Source organism: Salmo salar, chromosome 02, assembly GCF_965601325.2.
Source record: "Salmo salar chromosome 02, fSalSal1, whole genome shotgun sequence".
Taxonomy (NCBI): domain Eukaryota; kingdom Metazoa; phylum Chordata; class Actinopteri; order Salmoniformes; family Salmonidae; genus Salmo; species Salmo salar.
This window is the reverse complement of record NC_138292.1, coordinates 91,351,594-91,370,653: the sequence shown is the minus strand read 5'-3', so window position 1 is coordinate 91,370,653 and position 19,060 is coordinate 91,351,594. Positions and strand designations below refer to the sequence as shown.

Here is a 19,060-nt window from a genome sequence, read left to right as displayed (position 1 = left end):
CGTTACCCACTCCAGTCAGTAGATGGCGGTCTGGGAATTTAAGGTAATGCTGCTGGTGTGACGTATAATCTAGTGGACGGAACGCTTCTTCCAACAGCAACAACAGTTAGTCAGCCACCTCGGTAGCTTGCTAGACAAAATAGCCGATCCAATAAAGCTCTTTAGATTTCTGTCGTTTAGTTAGTTATCCGATTTAATTTCATATTTACGGTGTTGTTATTAGTTAGCTAGCGGGCTGTTTAAATTAGCATTAGCCTAGCTAGCTAACATCCCCGACCATGAGTTCACTAAGCTACTATCCTCCTGCTAAAGAAGAGGTCTGCTGGACGGAGGAAGAAGAAGCTCTCGTCAAAGAGGAGGAGGAAGAGGAGGCTGTTGAATTACAAAAACAAGTAGAGGGTGAGGCTGTTATAGTGAAAGAAGAAGAGAAAGAAGTTTCAGTTAAAGAAGAGGAAGACGCGTTCAGAGTGAAAGAGGAGGAGGATGTTACAGTAAAAGAAGAGGAGGAAGCAGTTTTTGGAGTGAAAGAGGAGGAGGTGGAGATGACTGTCACATCCAAAAAGGAGGTGGAGGAAGAGGAGGAAACGGGACATCTGGGCCCTGTTTCCCAAACGCATCTTAAGGCGTCCATTGGTTCTAACGATGAACTTAGCCATAAGATGGGTTTGAGAAACCGTTCCCCGATTAACACTAGTAAGTAGTGTCTTAAATACAGAGGCACAAACTCTGCAGTTGTTGAACTGATGTGTGGTGTTAAAGGGGAAATCTGCAATTGCTACATCCATTTTTGGACTTTTAAATTATTTATTTATAGCCATTGATTCGTGAAGAATATAACACATGCCTCATGAGCTTAGTTCAACTGTTGTTCCCCATCAGAACCCCACATTTTTTTACTCCAATGTTTAGAAACAATGTAAATCAACACTGTATAGCCTCAACATGGTTAAAACTATAATGTTGATATCATGGATGGTCAGTCCTTGTATCTATAGGTCTGTCTATGCATTTGAGAATAGTTACATTTCTCCAGGCCCATCATCATCTTATTACCAAAACAGTGTTTTAACTGCAGATTGGTTGATTGATTGATGTGTTTTTTTTAAACAGCAACACAATGGCTCCCAGAGACTTGGCGTAACAGTAACATCTTGGCGTAACAGTTATAAGGTGTTGGCTTGACAGTCCCTGGACTCAGGTTTGAGTTCAGCTCAGGGCTACCACCTGAATTCACTACACTATGAATACAAAGATTGGCCATCCATGATGTCATAATGATAGTTTAACCAGGTTTCTAGGCTATATAGTATATTCTAGAATTCATCCATGATGTCATAATGATAGTTTAACCAGGTTTCTAGGCTATATAGTATATTCTAGAATTCATCCATGATGTCATAATGATAGTTTAACCAGGTTTCTAGGATATATAGTATATTCTAGGATTCATCCATGATGTCATAATGATAGTTTAACCAGGTTTCTAGGCTATATAATATATTCTAGAATTGCCAGTGTAGATTTCCTGTGGAGGCAAATTATTAGAGCTGTTGATAAGTCATTGTATAATATTCAGCCAATTCTTTTCATGCCATTACGTTAAAGGCGAAACATACCTAGATTCAATTACATTCATAAATTGGTTTGAAACCTTTGTTTTAAAACCTTCTCAAAGTTGGTGCCTTGACGAATTTGTAGAAAACAGTTTGTCATGAAACACTTTTTTTAAATGTATTTAAATGTAACCTTTATTTAACTAGGCAAGTCAGTTAAGAACAAATTCTTATTTACAATGACTGCCTACCCTGGACGACGCTGGGCCAATTGTGCGCCGCCCTATGGGACTCCCAATCACGGCCGGTTGTGATACAGCCTGGATTGAACCAGGGTGTCTAGTGACTAGAGCTCGACCGATTAATCGGAATGGCCGATTAATTAGGGCCGATTTCAAGTTTTCATAACAATCGGTAATCGGTATTTTTGGCCACCGATTTGCCAATAAAAAAAAAAAACTTTTTAGACCTTTATTTAACTAGGCAAGTCAGTTAAGAACACATTCTTATTTTCAATGATGGCCTAGGAACGGTGGGTTAACTGCCTTGTTCAGGGGCAGAACGACAGATTTCTACCTTGTCAGCTTGGGGATGCAACCTTATGGTTAACTAGTCCAATGCTCTAACCACCTGCTTTACGTTGCACTCCACGAGGAGCCTGCCTGTTACGCGAATGCAGTAAGAAGCCAAGGTAAGTTGCTACCTAGCAATAAACTTATCTTATAAAAAACAATCAATCATAATCACTAGTTAACTACACATGGTTGATTATATTACTAGTTTATCTAGCCTGTCCTGCGTTGCATATAATCGATGTGTGGCGCATTCGCGAAAAAGGACTGTCTTTGCTCCAACGTGTACCTAACCATAAACATCAATGCCTTTCTTAAAATCAATACACAAGTATATATTTTTAAACCTGCATATTTAGTTGATATTGCCTGCTAACATGTATTTCTTTTAACTAGGGAAAATGTGTCACTTCTCTTGCAAACAGAGTCAGGGTATATGCAGCAGTTTGGGCTGCCTGGCTCGTTGCGAACTGTGTGAATACTATTTCTTCCTAACAAAGACAGCAGACTTCGCCAAGCGGAGGATGATATAACAAAAAGCGCATTTGCGAAAAAAAAGCACAATCGTTGCACGACTGTACCTAACCATAAACATCAATGCCTTTCTTAAAATCAATACACAGAAGTATGTATTTTTAAGCCTGCATATTTAGCTAAAAGAAATCCAGGTTAGCAGGCGATATTAACCAGGAGAAATTGTGTCATTTTGCGTTCATTGCACGCAGTCAGGGTATATGCAACAGTTTGGGCCGCCTGGCTCGTTGCGAACTAATTTGCCAGAATTTTACGTAATTATGACATAACATTGGAGGTTGTGCAATGCAACAGGAACATTTAGACTTATGGATGCCACCCGTTAGGTAAAATACGGAACGGTCCCGTATTTCACTGAAAGAATAAACGTGATAGTTTCCGGATTCGACCATATTAATGACCTAAGGCTCGTATTTCTGTGTGTTATTATGTTATAATTAAGTCTATGATTTGATAGAGCAGTCTGACTGAGTGGTGGTAGGCACCAGCAGGCTTGTAAGCGTTCATTCAAAATAACACTTTCGTGCGTTTTGCCAGCAGCCCTTCGCAATGCTTTGCGCTGTTTATGACTTCAAGCCTATCAACTCCCGAGATTAGGCTGGTGTAACCGATGTGAAATGGCTAGCTAGTTAGCCGGGTGTGCGCTAATCGCATTTCAAACGTCACTCACTCTGAGACTTGGAGTAGTTGTTTCCCCTTGCTCTGCATGGGTAATGCTGCTTCGAGGGTGGCTGTTGTCGATGTGTTCCTGGTTTGAGCCCAGGTAGGTGCAAGGAGAGGGACGGAAGCTATACTGTTACACTGGCAATACTAAAGTACCTATAAGAACATCCAATAGTCAAAGGTATATGAAATACAATTCGTATAGAGAGAAATAGTCCTATAATTCCTATAATAACTACAACCTAAAACTTCTTACCTGGGAATATTGAAGACTCATGTTCTGAGCAAGGAACTTAAACGTTAGCTTTCTTACATGGCACATAATGCACTTTTACTTTCTTCTCCAACACTTTGTTTTTGCATTGTTTAAACCAAATTGAACATGTTTCATTATTTATTTGAGGCTAAATAGATTTTATTGATGTATTATATTAAGTTAAAATAAGTCTTCATTCAGTATTGTTGTAATTGTCATTATTGCAAACTCAAAAAAGTTATAATCGGCCGATTAATCGGTATCGGCGGTTTTTTGGGGCCCTCCAATAATCGGTATTGGTATCGGCGTTGAAAAATCATAATCGGTCGACCTCTACTAGTGACGCCTCAAGCACTGAGATGCAGTGTCCACTGTGCCACTCTGGAGCCCCAAAATCATGTTCTAGTACTGTCCCCAACTAAAATACATCTTGGTCAACCAAGAGTCATCTGTTCTTTCTACCAATCACCCCATGTGTTTTAATAAAATCAACTATATGTACTGAACTGGTCTGATATACTATCAGACATTCCCAAATGGCCACATTTATAGGCCTACATTTGTGTGCAGGCCAGGTAGATTAATCCTACTTCTATATGTGTAATCAGGTGTGCGTCCTTACTAAACATTGACAGGAGTGTTTCAAACAAAAGACAATGAATAAATTGACAAAACTGACGTGACTTGCGGGGTCAGGTCTGGGTGGTCTGCCAGGGGCCATTTCATTTAGTATCCGTTTGGGTTGGCATGGGGAATGATTGTATTTCCCCATAGTATGTTGTACTGAAGTTGACCGACTGAAAAGGTGTGTAACTTTGACTATAATTACTGTTCCCTGAAGGAGGGAACCGAGGTACAACAAATCAAATTTATTTATATAGCCCTTCGTACATCAGCTGATATCTCAAAGTGCTGTACAGAAACCCAGCCTAAAACCCCAAACAGCAAGCAATGCATGTGAAAGAAGCACGGTGGCTAGGAAAAACTCCCTAGGAAAAACTCCCTAGAAAGGCCAAAAACCTAGCCTGGTTCCTCTCTAGGTTTCTTCCTATGAGGGGTGGCCAGTCCTCTTCTGGCTGTGCCGGGTGGATATTATAACAGAACATGGTCAAGATGTTAAAATGTTCATAAATGACCAGCATGGTCAAACAATAATAATCACAGTAGTTGTCGAGGGTGCAACAAGCACGTCCGGTGAACACGTCAGGGTTCCATAGCCGCAGGCAGAACAGTTGAAACTGGAGCAGCAGCACGGCCAGGTGGACTGGGGACAGCAAGGAGTCATCATGCCAGGTAGTCCTGAGGCATGGTCCTAGGGCTCAGGTCCTCCGAGAGAAAGAAAGAAAGAAAGAGAGAATTAGAGAGAGCACATTTAACCTGTTGCGGATAGGGGGCAGTATTTGCACGGCCGGATAAAAAACGTACCCGATTTAATCTGGTTACTACTCCTGCCCAGTAACTAGAATATGCATATAATTGTTTGATTTGGATAGAAAACACCCTAAAGTTTCAAAAACTGTTTGAATGGTGTCTGTGAGTATAACAGAACTCATTTGGCAGGCCAAAACCTGAGAAGATTCCAAACAGGAAGCGCTCTCTCTGACTATTTCTTGGCCTTCTTGATCATCTCTAACCAAAACAGGGGATCTCTGGCATAATGTGACATTTTCTAACGCTCCCATAGGCTCTCAGAAGGCGCCAGAACGATGAATGGTCACTTTGCAGGCCATGGCTGAAAAACATTAGCGCATTTGGATAGTTGTCGATCTGAGGACAATGAGACTGGAGGCGCGTGCACGAGCCGACACCATGTTTACTTTCTCTCTCTTTGAACGAAAACAACGACTCCCGGTCGGAATATTATCGCTTTTTTACGAGAAAAATCGCATAAAAATTGATTTTAAACAACGGTTGACATGCTTCGAAGTACGGTAATGGAATATTTAGCTTTTTTTTGTCACGAAACGCGTCGGGCGCGTCACCCTTCTTTACCCTTCGGATAGTGTCTTGAACGCACGAACAAAACGCCGCTATTTGGATATAACTATGGATTATTTTGAACCAAACCAACATTTGTTATTGAAGTAGAAGTCCTGGGAGTGCATTCTGACGAAGAACAGCAAAGGTAATCAAACTTTTCTAATAGTAAATCGGAGTTTGGTGAGTACCACACTTGGTGGGTGTCAAAATAGCTAGCATATAATGTCACAAAAAACAAAACCACAGCTAAATGCAGCACTAACCTTTGATGATCTTCATCAGATGACACACCTAGGACATTATGTTACACAATACATGCATGTTTTGTTCAATCAAGTTCATATTTATATCAAAAACCAGCTTTTTACATTAGCATGTGATGTTCAGAACTAGCATACCCACCGCAAACTTCCGGTGAATTTACTAAATTACTCACGATAAACGTTCACAAAAAACATAACAATTATTTAAAGAATTATAGATACAGAACTCCTCAATGCACTCGCTATGTCCGATTTTAAAATAGCTTTTCGGTGAAAGCACATTTTGCAATATTCTTAGTAGATAGCCCAGCATCACAGGGCTAGCTATTTAGACACCCACCAAGTTTAGCCCTCACCAAAGTCAGATTTACTATAAGAAAAATGTTATTACCTTTGCTGTTCTTCGTCAGAATGCACTCCCAGGACTTCTAATTCAATAACAAATGTTGGTTTGGTTCAAAATAATCCATAGTTATATCCAAATAGCGGCGTTTTGTTCGTGCGTTCAAGACACTGGCCGAAAGGGTAAAGAAGGGTGACGCGCCCGATGCGTTTCGTGACAAAAAAATTCTAAATATTCCATTACCGTACTTCAAAGCATGTCAACCGCTGTTTAAAATCAATTTTTATGCAATTTTTCTCGTAAAAAAGCGATAATATTCCGACCGGGAAACCGTGTTTTAGTTCAAAGACAGAGCAAATAAAAACATGGGGTCGCCTCGTGCACGCGCCTCAGTCTCATAGTACTCTGACCGACCACTATCCAAACGCGCTAATGTTTTTCAGCCAGGGCCTGCAAAGCCACCATTCAGCTTTTTCCCGGTTTCTGAGAGCCTATGGGAGCCGTAGGAAGTGTCACGTTACAGCAAAGATCCTCAGTTTTCAATAAAGAGAGCCAAGAAGCCCAAGAAATTGTCAGACAGGCCACTTCCTGTAAGGCATCTTCTCAGGTTTTTGCCTGCCATATGAGTTCTGTTATACTCACAGACACCATTCAAACAGTTTTAGAAACTTTAGGGTGTTTTCTCTCCAAAGCCAATAATTATATGCATATTCTAGTTTCTGGGAAGTAGTAATAACCAGATTAAATCGGGTACGTTTTTTATCCGGCCGTGTAAATACTGCCCCCTAGCCCTAACAGGTTAACTTTATTGACAACTCCTAAATTGATACTGTCATTAACGTGGTTCTTCAATAATTACACATAAATTCTTAAAATCTCTAGGCCAGTGGGACGCTTGCGTACCACCTACTCAACAGCCAGTGTAATCCCGTGGCGCGATATTCAAATACCTTAGAAATGCTATTACTTCAATTTCTCAAATATATGACTATTTTACACCATTTTAAAGACAAAACTCTCGTTAATCTAACCACACTGTCCGATTTCAAAAAGGCTTTACAACGAAAGCAAAACATTAGATTATGTCAGCAGAGTACCCAGCCAGATATAATCAGACACCCATTTTTCAAGCTAGCATATAATGTCACATAAACCCAAACCACAGCTAAATGCAGCACTAACCTTTGATGATCTTCATCAGATGACAATCCTAGGACATTATGTTATACAATACATGCATGTTTTGTTCAATCAAGTTCATATTTATATTAAAAACCAGCTTTTTACATTAGCATGTGACTAGCATGTGACTAGCATTCCCACCGAACATTTCCGGTGAATTTACTAAATTACTCACGATAAACGTTCACAAAAAACATAACAATTATTTTAAGAATTATAGATACAGAACTCATTTATGCACTCGCTAAAGAGAGCCAAGAAGCCCAAGAAATAGTCAGAGGGAGCGCTTCCTGTTTGGAATCTTCTCAGGTTTTGGCCTGCCAAATGAGTTCTGTTATACTCACAGACACCATTCAAACAGTTTTTGAAACTTTATGGTGTTTTCTATCCAAATCAAACAATTATATGCATATTCTAGTTACTGGGCAGGAGTAGTAACCAGATTAAATCGGGTACGTTTTTTATCCGGCCGTGCAAATACTGCCCCCTATCCCCAACAGGTTAATACTGTAGCTGTTTAGTTACAGTCACATGTTCAACTATCATCAGCTGATCCAGGAAATCATTTTCTGAATTCCAGTCAAATGACAATCATGACATGCAACAACATCCAAAGTGCTTCTTCATTCATTACTCTGGTAAAGACAGTTATGTCGGGCTCCACTTTCCAGTATGTCTGTAGTTATTGTGGTTCGGTGAAGTTATGGGTTCTACAGTAGGTGTATATTGTTAGGTGAAGTTATGGATCCTACAGTAGGTCTATGTTGTTATGGGTCCTACAGTAGGTCTATGTTGTTGTTAGGTAAAGTTATGGGTCCTACAGTAGGTCTATGTTATTGTTAACTGAAGTTATGGGCCAATTTGTTAAACATTTAGTGTACAAACCCTCCGTTTCAGGCTGATGGCAAAGCTAGCTAAGGAGCATTTTTCTAGTTGAGATGTTTAAGTATAAAGCAGTTGATTTGCGACAATAACACAAACATATTAACCAGGACATTCAAGCGTGCCTTACAATTGTAATCCAAAAGTAATGTGAAATGCACTCATAAGCAACCTGGAAATGGAGGCTATTTTTGCTGTCAGCCTATGAGAACTCCCCTGAGTTTTCCCCCACGGTGGTGAATTAGTAAATAGACACAGAGCTTAATGTGAGTTTCCTTGAGTAGCACTCCCGATCTTGCGCTGATAGTGTGCTGTAATATTCAGAATACATTGTGAAAAACGAAATCTTCGCTCACCATTTTTGCTCCAGGCAGATATACTACATCTTACTAGCGGTTTCCTCATTACCAGATATACTACATCCATAACTAGTGGTTTCCTCATTAGCAGGGAGGTGTTTCTGCAATTAAATTGTATGTGCATTGCCCTAGTCCTGCAATTTTAGCAAACACAGAAAGGGGCCTTTTTTGGAGACCAAAAGTCGTCTGGCACACTGCTTAGGATGTCAACAACTTTAATAATTTATTTCTAGTTACCACTAATGTGAAAACAAGACTAAATATGACTTGTCGCTAACTTGACTGTCTTAATTGTCAAATAATTTAAACAACTTCTTAGGGATAGGGGGCAGTATTTTCACGTCCGGATTAAAAGCATGCCCAAAGTAAACTTTTTGCTACTCAGGCACAGAAGCTAGGATATGCATATTATTAGTAGATTTGGATAGAAAACACTCTGAAGTTTCTACAACTGTTTGAATAATGTCTGTGAGTATATCAGAACTGATTTTGCAGGCGAAACCCCAATCACAATCCATCCAGGGAAATTATTTTTTGAGGTCAATCTGTTTTTCCATTAGATTTCCATGGTATGCCCTTTTTAATAGGAATCTGGTTGCAGTTCCTATGGCTTCCACTAGATGTCAACAGTCTTTAGAAATTGGTTGATGTTTTTCTTTTGAGAAATGAAGAAGTAGCCCTGTTCTTTCCATGTCTCACTCCAGGTGGACTCTAGTCTTTTGGTGCGTGCGACCTGGAACGCGCTTCACTTTGTTTTCGTCTGGTATTGAACACAGTTTATCCCGTCTTAAATTTGATCTATTATTTACGTTTTACGATACCTAAGTTTGGATTAGGAACGTTGTTTGAAATGTTTGGACCAAGTTTACAGGTAACTTATTAGATACTTTGTAGTCATGTTGGGCGAGTTGGAACCGGTGTATTTTCTGATTCAAACGTGCCAAATAAATGGACATTTTGGGGATATAAAGAAGGAATTTATCAAACAAAAGGACCATTTGTGATGTTTCTGGGACATTTTGGAGTGCCAACAGAAGAAGATCTTCAAAGGTAAGGCAAGAATTATATAGTTATTTCTGAGTTTTGTGTCGCACCTGGCTGGTTGAAATATGATTTTCATGTGTTTGTATGCGGGGTACTGTCCTCAGATAATCACATGGTCTGTTTTCACCGTATAGCCTTTTTGAAATCGGACACTGCGGCTTGTTAACATGAAGGTAAGCTTTATTTTGATGTATTATACATGTATGTTTTGTGAATTGTTATTATGAGTTTTTCTGTTTTTGAATTTGGCGCGCTGCAATTTCACTGGATGTTATCAAATCAATCCCGTCACCGGGATCTGAGCGGATCACTAAAAAGTTAACAGACGTCAATCGTTGTACAACTTCATGGGTATGCTCTGGGCATCACTTTTTACCTCAAATATGCAGTGGTTTTCTGATGTTTTGGGTTAACCATCTGTCTGACTTTGTTGTTCACACAGGAGAGAGACAGGACTATCGTGGATCCTCTGGGGATCCTCAACATCATCATGATGCTGACGAGGCAGAGAAGAGTCTCTCCAGATCAGAACTCCTCAAGAAACACCAGCAGAGACCCACAGGGAAGAAATCTAATTGCTGCTCTGACTGTGGGATACGTTGCAAATATTCATCAGACCTTAAAATATTCCCGAGAATACACACAGGAGAGAAACGTTATATCTGTGATCAATGTGGGAAGAGTTTTACTCGGCTACAAACCCTGAAATCACACCAGAGAATACACACTGAAGAGAAACCTTATAGCTGTAATCAATGTGGGAAGAGTTTTACTACATCTAGCCAGCTGATATTACACAAGAGAACACACACAAGAGAGAAATCTTATAGCTGTGATCAGTGTGGGAAGAGTTTTACTCGGCTACAAACCCTGAAATCACACCAGAGAATACACACTGGAGAGAAACCTTATAGCTGTAATCAATGTGGGAAGAGTTTTACTACATCTAGCCAGCTGATATTACACCAGAGAACACACACAGGAGAGAAACCTTATAGCTGTGATCAGTGTGGGAAGAGTTTTACTCGGCTACAAACCCTGAAATCACACCAGAGAATACACACTGGAGAGAAACCTTATAGCTGTAATCAATGTGAGAAGAGTTTTACTCAGCGAAACGGCCTGATAGTACACCAGAGAACACACACAGAAGAGAAACCTTATAGCTGTAATCAATGTGGGAAGAGGTTTACTCAACAAACCAACCTGATAGTACATCAGCGGACACACACAGGAGAGAAACCTTATAGCTGTGATCAGTGTGGGAAGAGTTTTACTACATCTAGCCAGCTGATATTACACCAGAGAACACACACAGGAGAGAAACCTTATAGCTGTGATCAGTGTGGGAAGAGTTTTACTCGGCTACAAACCCTGAAATCACACCAGAGAATACACACTGGAGAGAAACCTTATAGCTGTAATCAATGTTTGAAGAGTTTTACTCAGCGAAACGGCCTGATAGTACACCAGAGAACACACACAGGAGAGAAATCTTGTAGCTGTGATCAATGTGGGAAGAGTTTTACTCACCTAACCAACCTGATAGTACATCAGCGGACACACACAGGAGAGAAATCTTATAGCTGTGATCAATGTGGGAAGAGTTTTACTTGGCTAAACAGCCTGGTATCACACCAGAGAACACACACAGGAGAGAAATCTTATAGATGTGATCAATGTGGGAAGAGGTCCTCTGATAAAAGATCTCTGATTAAACATCAGAAAATACATGAAGGAGTTTCATGATATCAATGAAATAATGTCACAATGTAGAATGTTTTTAATATTGTGGAAGTTTTTTAATATTGTCACAATAGAATGTTTTAACATTGTAGTAGGAGTATTTTAAATAATGTCAGAATATAGAACCCTTAACGTTTGCCCCCCTGTTCAATGATTTTAGCCTCAGGGGAAAGATCCAAGCTCTGAAAGTGACTAACAAAAAAAGGGTTGTGTTACACTTACTGTGTTGGTGACACACTGGAATCAAAATGCAACACTTTAAAATGTAGCTAGCTGTTTTCTACAAGTTGTCCTCTAACCAGTGATGTACACATTATTCCCAGATTCCGTGTGGTTTTTGAGCTGTTAGTTTTAACAGGACGTGCAACCTCATCTCCCTCCTCTCGCACAATTGATTTCAACATGATATCGATGAGTTATGACAAATAAGTGTTGTGTTCCTTTGTTTAGCGACCCCTAAATTTAAATGCATCACTCCAAAATGTAGCTGACTGTCTTCTGCAGGTTGTCCTCTAACCAGTGAGGTAAAATATATCTCCCATTTCCATGTGTTTTTTTTTAGTTGTGTTAATTTCAACAGCATGTACAACCTGATTTCCCCCCTAATTGATATCAGTGATTTATTGCTACTTGTGAAAACAACAGCGTTTTTGGTGCTTGTGCAGTTTAAAAAAAAATACAAGTAATATGATTATTGTGGCATATGTTTGTGTAAATAGTACATGTTATGTTTAGGTTTTCAATATATCACAAACTGTTTCTTCATATTGGTTATTGATTTAGACACGTTAAAACTGTGTTTTGACAGTGGGGCTATCCCACCTAGCAAAATATAATAGAAAATAATAATATGTTTCCTCTTGAAGTCAGACATGTCTGTGGTAAGGACGACTTGGTTGCTGATTGTCTCAAGGGTGGGCAGTCAAAAAGATTTGTGTTTTGCGTTTAGCCAGTGCGTTGCCATGGATCACAATTTATTTTGACTGGACTTTTTTCATATTGAAGATGAGTTTTGTTTGAGTTCTAGAGTTCTGATTCTTAGGAAGACGAGTTTTATATTGTAGAAGGTGAAGCTTTGTAGTTGATTATCATGTGGAGTGGAAGTTGTTTTCTGTTGGTGGTGAGCAAAATTGTCCCACAAAAATATAGGATATATTTGTTGTCTTAAGGGGGAAGGTGTTACAGGCTTTGGTTTTTCCATTTATGGTTTGAGGTTGGACTTTAGCACGTCTAGCTCGTTAGCACGTCTAGCTCGTTAGCACGTCTAGCTCGTTAGCACGTCTAGCTCGTTAGCACGTCTAGCTCGTTAGCACGTCTAGCTCGTTAGCACGTAGGACGCACTGATTGGTGTCACCTCGTTAGTCAGTATGTGTTACACCTGTGCTGGCTTGTCCATCTCGTTAGTGGGAAGGTGTTTCACCTGAGCTGGTCCAGGTTCTATTTAAGAGTGTCTGGCCCAGTGCTCCAGTTGTCTTGATACATGTGGAGAGTCAACACCTTTAGTTGCTCCACCTTTTTGGTTTGCTTCCTGTCTTTAAGTTTGGTGTGGGTTTGCCTCTTCTTGGGCAGATTTAGTGGGTCTCATGGTGGGTGTCTTTTAGGTCCCAGTTGTTGTGACTAGTCAACTTTCAGTAGACACTGTGAGAGCAAGATTATGTTATAATACTTTTATTGCGTCAAATGGTTGTTTAATGCAGCAGAATAGAGGGTTCTTAGAACTATTGTGTCTATGTTCTACTGAGGATGGGCCTCTGGGAGAAAACACTGACAGGAGATTTACAATGTCTTTTGGGTGATAAAACCTAAAGAGACCACATTCCAGAGCATGAGTTAATGTTTCTGTTCTATATGGTACCAGGGAGAGATGACCCCAGGGCCAGACCCTGGTCTCTACACAAAGAGTACTGTTTTTACAGCAGATACTGTCTGCTGAGAATTATAAGTATCTTTCATACAAATCTTAACCTTGTGACCCGTTCTATACATCTGTTGTTGGTCATGTAGGTTGAAAGGGCTGTAAAAGACCTTTGTACTTTTGTCCCGTGGGTCCACTAGCCATCATTATCGTAGGGCACTCAATTGATTCACTTTATATGTGTACGTTGTATTGACCTGCTCCCTTATAAGTGAATAAAGATTTAGTTTAAGAATAACTCTGACTTGTGTTTTAAGTTTGTCTCTCCTGTTTTGATATTAAAGAAATTAACCACCACATTTGGCGACGGGATGTGAATCTTGACTTGGTGATCGCTCCTGGTGACCAGGGTAAATGGTGCACGAGGGATCCCTCTAACTTGGGATCTCAGGGAGACCACACTTCAGGAACGGAGCAGATGGACCCACCTTTGATCTGAGAGGCAGTGAGCCGAGTGAATACCACATCTCGAACGTAGTTTAAAAAAAAGATTTGAGCGAAACATGCAAAGTGGAGTTTTTAGGAAAGCCTCGTAGGCTCTGAGTGTGTATTCCTGTGTGGAGGTGTAAACAGGGCCCAGTCAGGAGGCTCTGAGTGTATTCCTGTGTGGAGGTGTAAACAGGGCCCAGTCAGTAGGCCCTGAGTGTGTTTTCCTGTGTAGAGGGGGGCACCTTGGAGGTGTAAATAGTGCCCAGTCATCTGTTCTGAGAGTTAGTGGACTGAAAGACACCTATCATTGGTCGGTTGCGGACGACCTAGAGCCATCCTGACACTGAATTGATCACAGTGGGGGTTGGTCTGTAGGGGTGAGGGGCCAGGGTGACTGTGGGTTCTGTGTGAAACACGGTACCTGGTTAAACTCTATTGGAAGAAGGACCTCATTCTGAAAACCGTCTGTGTGACCCTCAGAAGTGGGGAATTCCAATGATTTTAAACCTGTAATTGTTTTAAACCTGGACCCCATTTTAGAAGTATTGAAAGATATAAATGTATGAGTTACAATATCCTAGGAACTAACCATGAGATAGAAATGAGAAAATACTCCTGCAGGTTAAAATATTGTTGAAAAACAACTGTTACGGATACAGGTATCCTGTGCATGTATTTTCTTTCCTTCTGCCCTATTCACAGGTGCTGCCAATCAGAAGACACCTGCTCCTTTTCTCTTACCCAATCACATCCCCTTTCCCTTGGTTTAAAAGTATCCCAATCAGTTCTCTCTTTTGTTTTTGCAACTACATGTCACTTTGTCCGTTATCCTGTGAGTTTTGTTATGGTGTTTGACTGTTTGTTTGTTGGTGGGAAAAGGGGGTACCAAGACAAGTCGCCCATGGGCATACACTACCCTTGGGTAAATATTATACATACATACACTACCCCTGGGGTAAATATTGTCTAAAGAACACTAGTTAGAACTGGCCAACCACCCACTGTATTTTATTGGTTAGTGAGCTAGCTGTTGTTGAAGCAGGTAGTCTAGCTTAGGGGTGTTTTTGAATACTATTATTTCTTTCCTTGGGTCCAGCTCAGCCCCTTTTCCTGCCCCCCTTTACCGTGTGTTTAAAAATAAACCTGAAGTGTTTGACGGTAAATTTAAGTTGTCTGTGGTTTATGTTCTCACTGTTCCTTTTCACTGTTATAATTTGCGTGAGATATGTTACGGGTCTCGTTTCCATCCCCCCTAGACTGCAGGGCGAAAGGGATTCGTAACAACAACTAATTGATTAGTTATGTTTGGGAATAGCACTGTGGTATGAGAGTTGTGTGACTGTGATATGAGAGTTGCGTGACTGTGATATGAGAGTTGCGTGACTGTGATATGAGAGTTGCGTGACTGTGGTATGAGAGTTGCGTGACTGTGGTATGAGAGTTGCGTGACTGTGGTATGAGAGTTGCGTGACTGTGGTATGAGAGTTGCGTGACTGTGGTATGAGAGTTGCGTGACTGAGTCTTAATCTGAAGTTTGGATAGTAACATAGAGGTCTATAGTTCCTCCTAGAGGTCTATAGTTCCTCCTAGAGGTCTATAGTTCCTCCTAGAGGTCTATAGTTCCTCCTAGAGGTCTATAGTTCCTCCTAGAGGTCTATAGTTCCTCATATAGAAATATGCTTAATCAGATGATTGACATTTGGATAATAAGCTTTATTATAACGTTATCTTGGTGTTCCGTTCCTTCACTGCCCATCATAGAAGATCACGGGGTGGAATTGAGAGGGGGATGATAGTTTAGGAAGCAGCAGAAGGTCTATAGTTCTTGGGAGGCTTGATTTTGCCGTGGTCTCTGGGAGGTTAGAGAACCGTTGACAATCCGGTCATTATCCGGGAAACAAACGTATATGTTTTGGTTCCGCTGGGAGGATGTTTGGAGAGCTGCTTCGTAGCTGTGGAGTCCTTGAAAAAGCAAATGGAATGGTTGTCGTGAGTACCTAAGAATTTCTTACGTTTTATATGGATTCTGTGAATATATGAAAATATGATCAATTGTATGTGTGTGTATAATCGATTACTAGAGATTTGATAAAGTAATACTGGGAATATAATTACATACAATTTAAACAACCCATATGTAGACTAACGTAGGTTTTGAGTTGGTATCTTTAATGGATAATTTGATAAAGATGAGTTTTAAGCATTATTAACCTCTCTGGGCCAGTGGGACGCTTGCGTCCCACCTACTCAACAGCCAGTGTAATCCCGTGGTGCGATATTCAAATACCTTAGAAATGCTATTACTTCAATTTCTCAAACATATGACTATTTTACACCATTTTAAAGACAAGACTCTCGTTAATCTAACCACACTCTCCGATTTCAAAAAGGCTTTACAACAAAAGCAAATCATTAGATTATGTCAGCAGAGTACCCAGCCAGAAATAATCAGACACCCATTTTTCAAGCTAGCATATAATGTCACATAAACCCAAACCACAGCTAAATGCAGCACTAACCTTTGATGATCTTCATCAGATGACAATCCTAGGACATTATGTTGTACAATACATGCATGTTTTGTTCAATCAAGTTCATATTTATATCAAAAACCAGCTTTTTACATTAGCATGTGACTAGCATTCCCACCGAACACTTCCGGTGAATTTAGTAAATTACTCACGGTAAACGTTCACAAAAAACATAACAATTATTTTAAGAATTATAGATACAGAACTCCTTTATGCACTCGCTATGTCCGATTTTAAAATAGCTTTTCAGTGAAAGCACATTTTGCAATATTCTGAGTAGATAGCCCGGCCATCACAGGCTAGCTATTTTGACACCCACCAAGTGTGGTACTCACCAAACTCCGATTTACTATTAGAAAAGATTTATTACCTTTGCTGTCTTTGTCAGAATGCACTCCCAGGACTTCTACTTCAATAACAAATGTTGGTTTGCTTCAAAATAATCCATAGTTATATCCAAATAGCGGCGTTTTGTTCGTGCGTTCAAATCACTATCCGATGGGTAAAGAAGGGTGACGCGCGCGTTTCGTGACAAAAAATGTCAAAATATTCCATTACCGTACTTCGAAGCATGTCATCCGCTGTTTAAAATCAATTTTTATGCTATTTTTCTCGTAAAAAAGCGATAATATTCCGACCGGGAGTGGTTGTTTTCGTTCAAAGAGAGAGAAAGTAAACATGGTGTCGGCTCGGGCATGCGCCTCCAGTCTCATTGTCCTCAGATCGACCACTTACAAAATGCGCTAATGTTTTTCAGCCAGGGCCTGCAAAGCCACCATTCAGCTTTCTGGCGCCTTCTGAGAGCCTATGGGAGCGTTAGAAAATGTCACGTCATGCCAGAGATCCCCTGTTTTGGTTAGAGATGATCAAGAAGACCATGAAATGGTCAGAGAGAGCGCTACCTGTTTGGAATCTTCTCAGGTTTTGGCCTGCCAAATGAGTTCTGTTATGCTCACAGACACCATTCAAACAGTTTTAGAAACTTTAGGGTGTTTTCTATCCAAATCAAACAACTATATGCATATTCTAGTTACTGGGCAGGAGTAGTAACCAGATTCAATCGGGTACGTTTTTTATCCGGCCGTGCAAATACTGCCCCCTATCCCCAACAGGTTAAACTGTCTACAAAGTCTGGGCAGTTGTCTCAGAAACTGGTGGGAGTGTGTCCACTTTAGGGTAAGTTACTCTAACGATGTAACTATAAAACGCTTACTGGATTTTCTCCGTCCGGGTACTACATTTAAAATAAAACTGCCCTGGCCTGGGCCTGGGGGTGTTCTTCCCAGTATGAGAGGAGTTGCTAGATTTATTGAATAAACCTTTTTCCATAAAGTTAGAGTGAACCAAGGTGGCTGACTAGCTGTTGATGTTGAAGAAGCGTCCCGTCCACTAGATTATACGTCACAGTGGCAGAATCACCTGAAAGACGCACATCGCCATCTGCTGACTGGAGTTGGTATCGCAGTTGAGAAAATTCTTTCAGACAAAAAGCAACTGCCCCTAAAAACCATCGACTCCCTTTGAAAACGGGCGATGTGGCATCAGAAACATTTATTAAAGTGTAAAAATGTACTACAAAGTGTAGCTAAATAGAATAACTTTGGTCATACCTACTCAACAGGTGATGTCAATGGACGTCGTATTATGGTCGATATCAGGTCTGTCTGTTGTGGCAGCTATACAAAATACATTAGAGAAAGGGAAGGAATAAGAGCAAATTCCTCTTCTGTATTGTCCTTCAGGGACTGTCAAAATAGCAGGATGATGTCCTCACCCCTGCCTTGATTCTCTACCTCTGATAGTCCTTGAATTATATTTTTTCTATATCCATTCCATGGACTCGATTCATTTCTGAAAAGATCATTTGCACACATTTGTATGCTAATAGATGTCAGTTTGTATTGACTGTATAGGTTAAATGTACACTTCAAATGCAGCTGTCCTACAACATATCTACCTTCTTCTTGATCCCAATTGCATTGTGTCAATGTTCTGCCAAAATGGGATAGTATTTTCCATGTAATGTTTCCAAAATGGGATAGTATTGTACATGTAACATTTCCAAAACGGGATAGTATTGGATATGTAACGTTTCCAAAATGGGATAGTATTGTACATGTAACATTTCCAAAATGGGATAGTATTGTCCATGTAACGTTATGCCCCCTTGTGAGTGTTAGGGTTTGACCAACTATTTGTTTGCATAACCTATATAATATAACAAAGAAGCTATGCTATAATATTAAGTTTATACTCTATATGATAAGAGCATACTGCTGTGTGAGAGGAATGGGCTCATGGGATGTTGAGTCATATGGAAAGAATGCAGATGCTGTAAATCAGGGATATGGAAGAGCTTGTTAAAAGATAAGGGCAGGATATGGGTGAAATGTATATGCAGATGGGTGTCGGGGTTTTAGAGAACTGTGCATTGTGCAGTCACAAGATAAATCGACTGCCAAAGATAATATCTACGCCCGGCAGCTGGGACCAACCTGCACGCCAACGATAGGATGAGTAAGTTTAAACCACGCTCATCCTCCCTCTGTCAGGCCAGCAGTGAGCGGGAACTATCTCTGTCAGAGTATTTAATGAAAAGCAAAGGATGTGAAACTCAGTTCTCTGTTTTGCCCTGCGAGGTGTTACAGGGAGCCCGTATATACGAACCACCTATTTACCCTTCAAGTGTTTGCATTAATTAAAGTACAAAGAAATCAGAAGTTACTATGTGCTGACTATTTTGTTCTGATAGCAGATTCGAATTGACGCGACCTAACATGGTGACCCCGACGTGATCTGGTAAAGGGA

The 19,060-nt window shown here is 40.3% G+C and overlaps 1 protein-coding gene across 1 annotated transcript; it reads left to right on the top strand.

Moving 5' to 3' along the window:
• The first annotated feature begins 83 nt into the window (after positions 1-83).
• LOC106610830 (uncharacterized) lies at positions 84-14,706 on the top strand. The gene is made up of 2 exons (XM_082968137.1): positions 84-693; positions 10,074-14,706. Exons 1-2 carry the CDS (start codon positions 279-281, stop codon positions 11,378-11,380), a joined length of 1,722 nt encoding a protein of 573 aa, XP_082824263.1. The 5' UTR covers positions 84-278; the 3' UTR covers positions 11,381-14,706.
• The last annotated feature ends 4,354 nt before the right edge of the window (positions 14,707-19,060 follow it).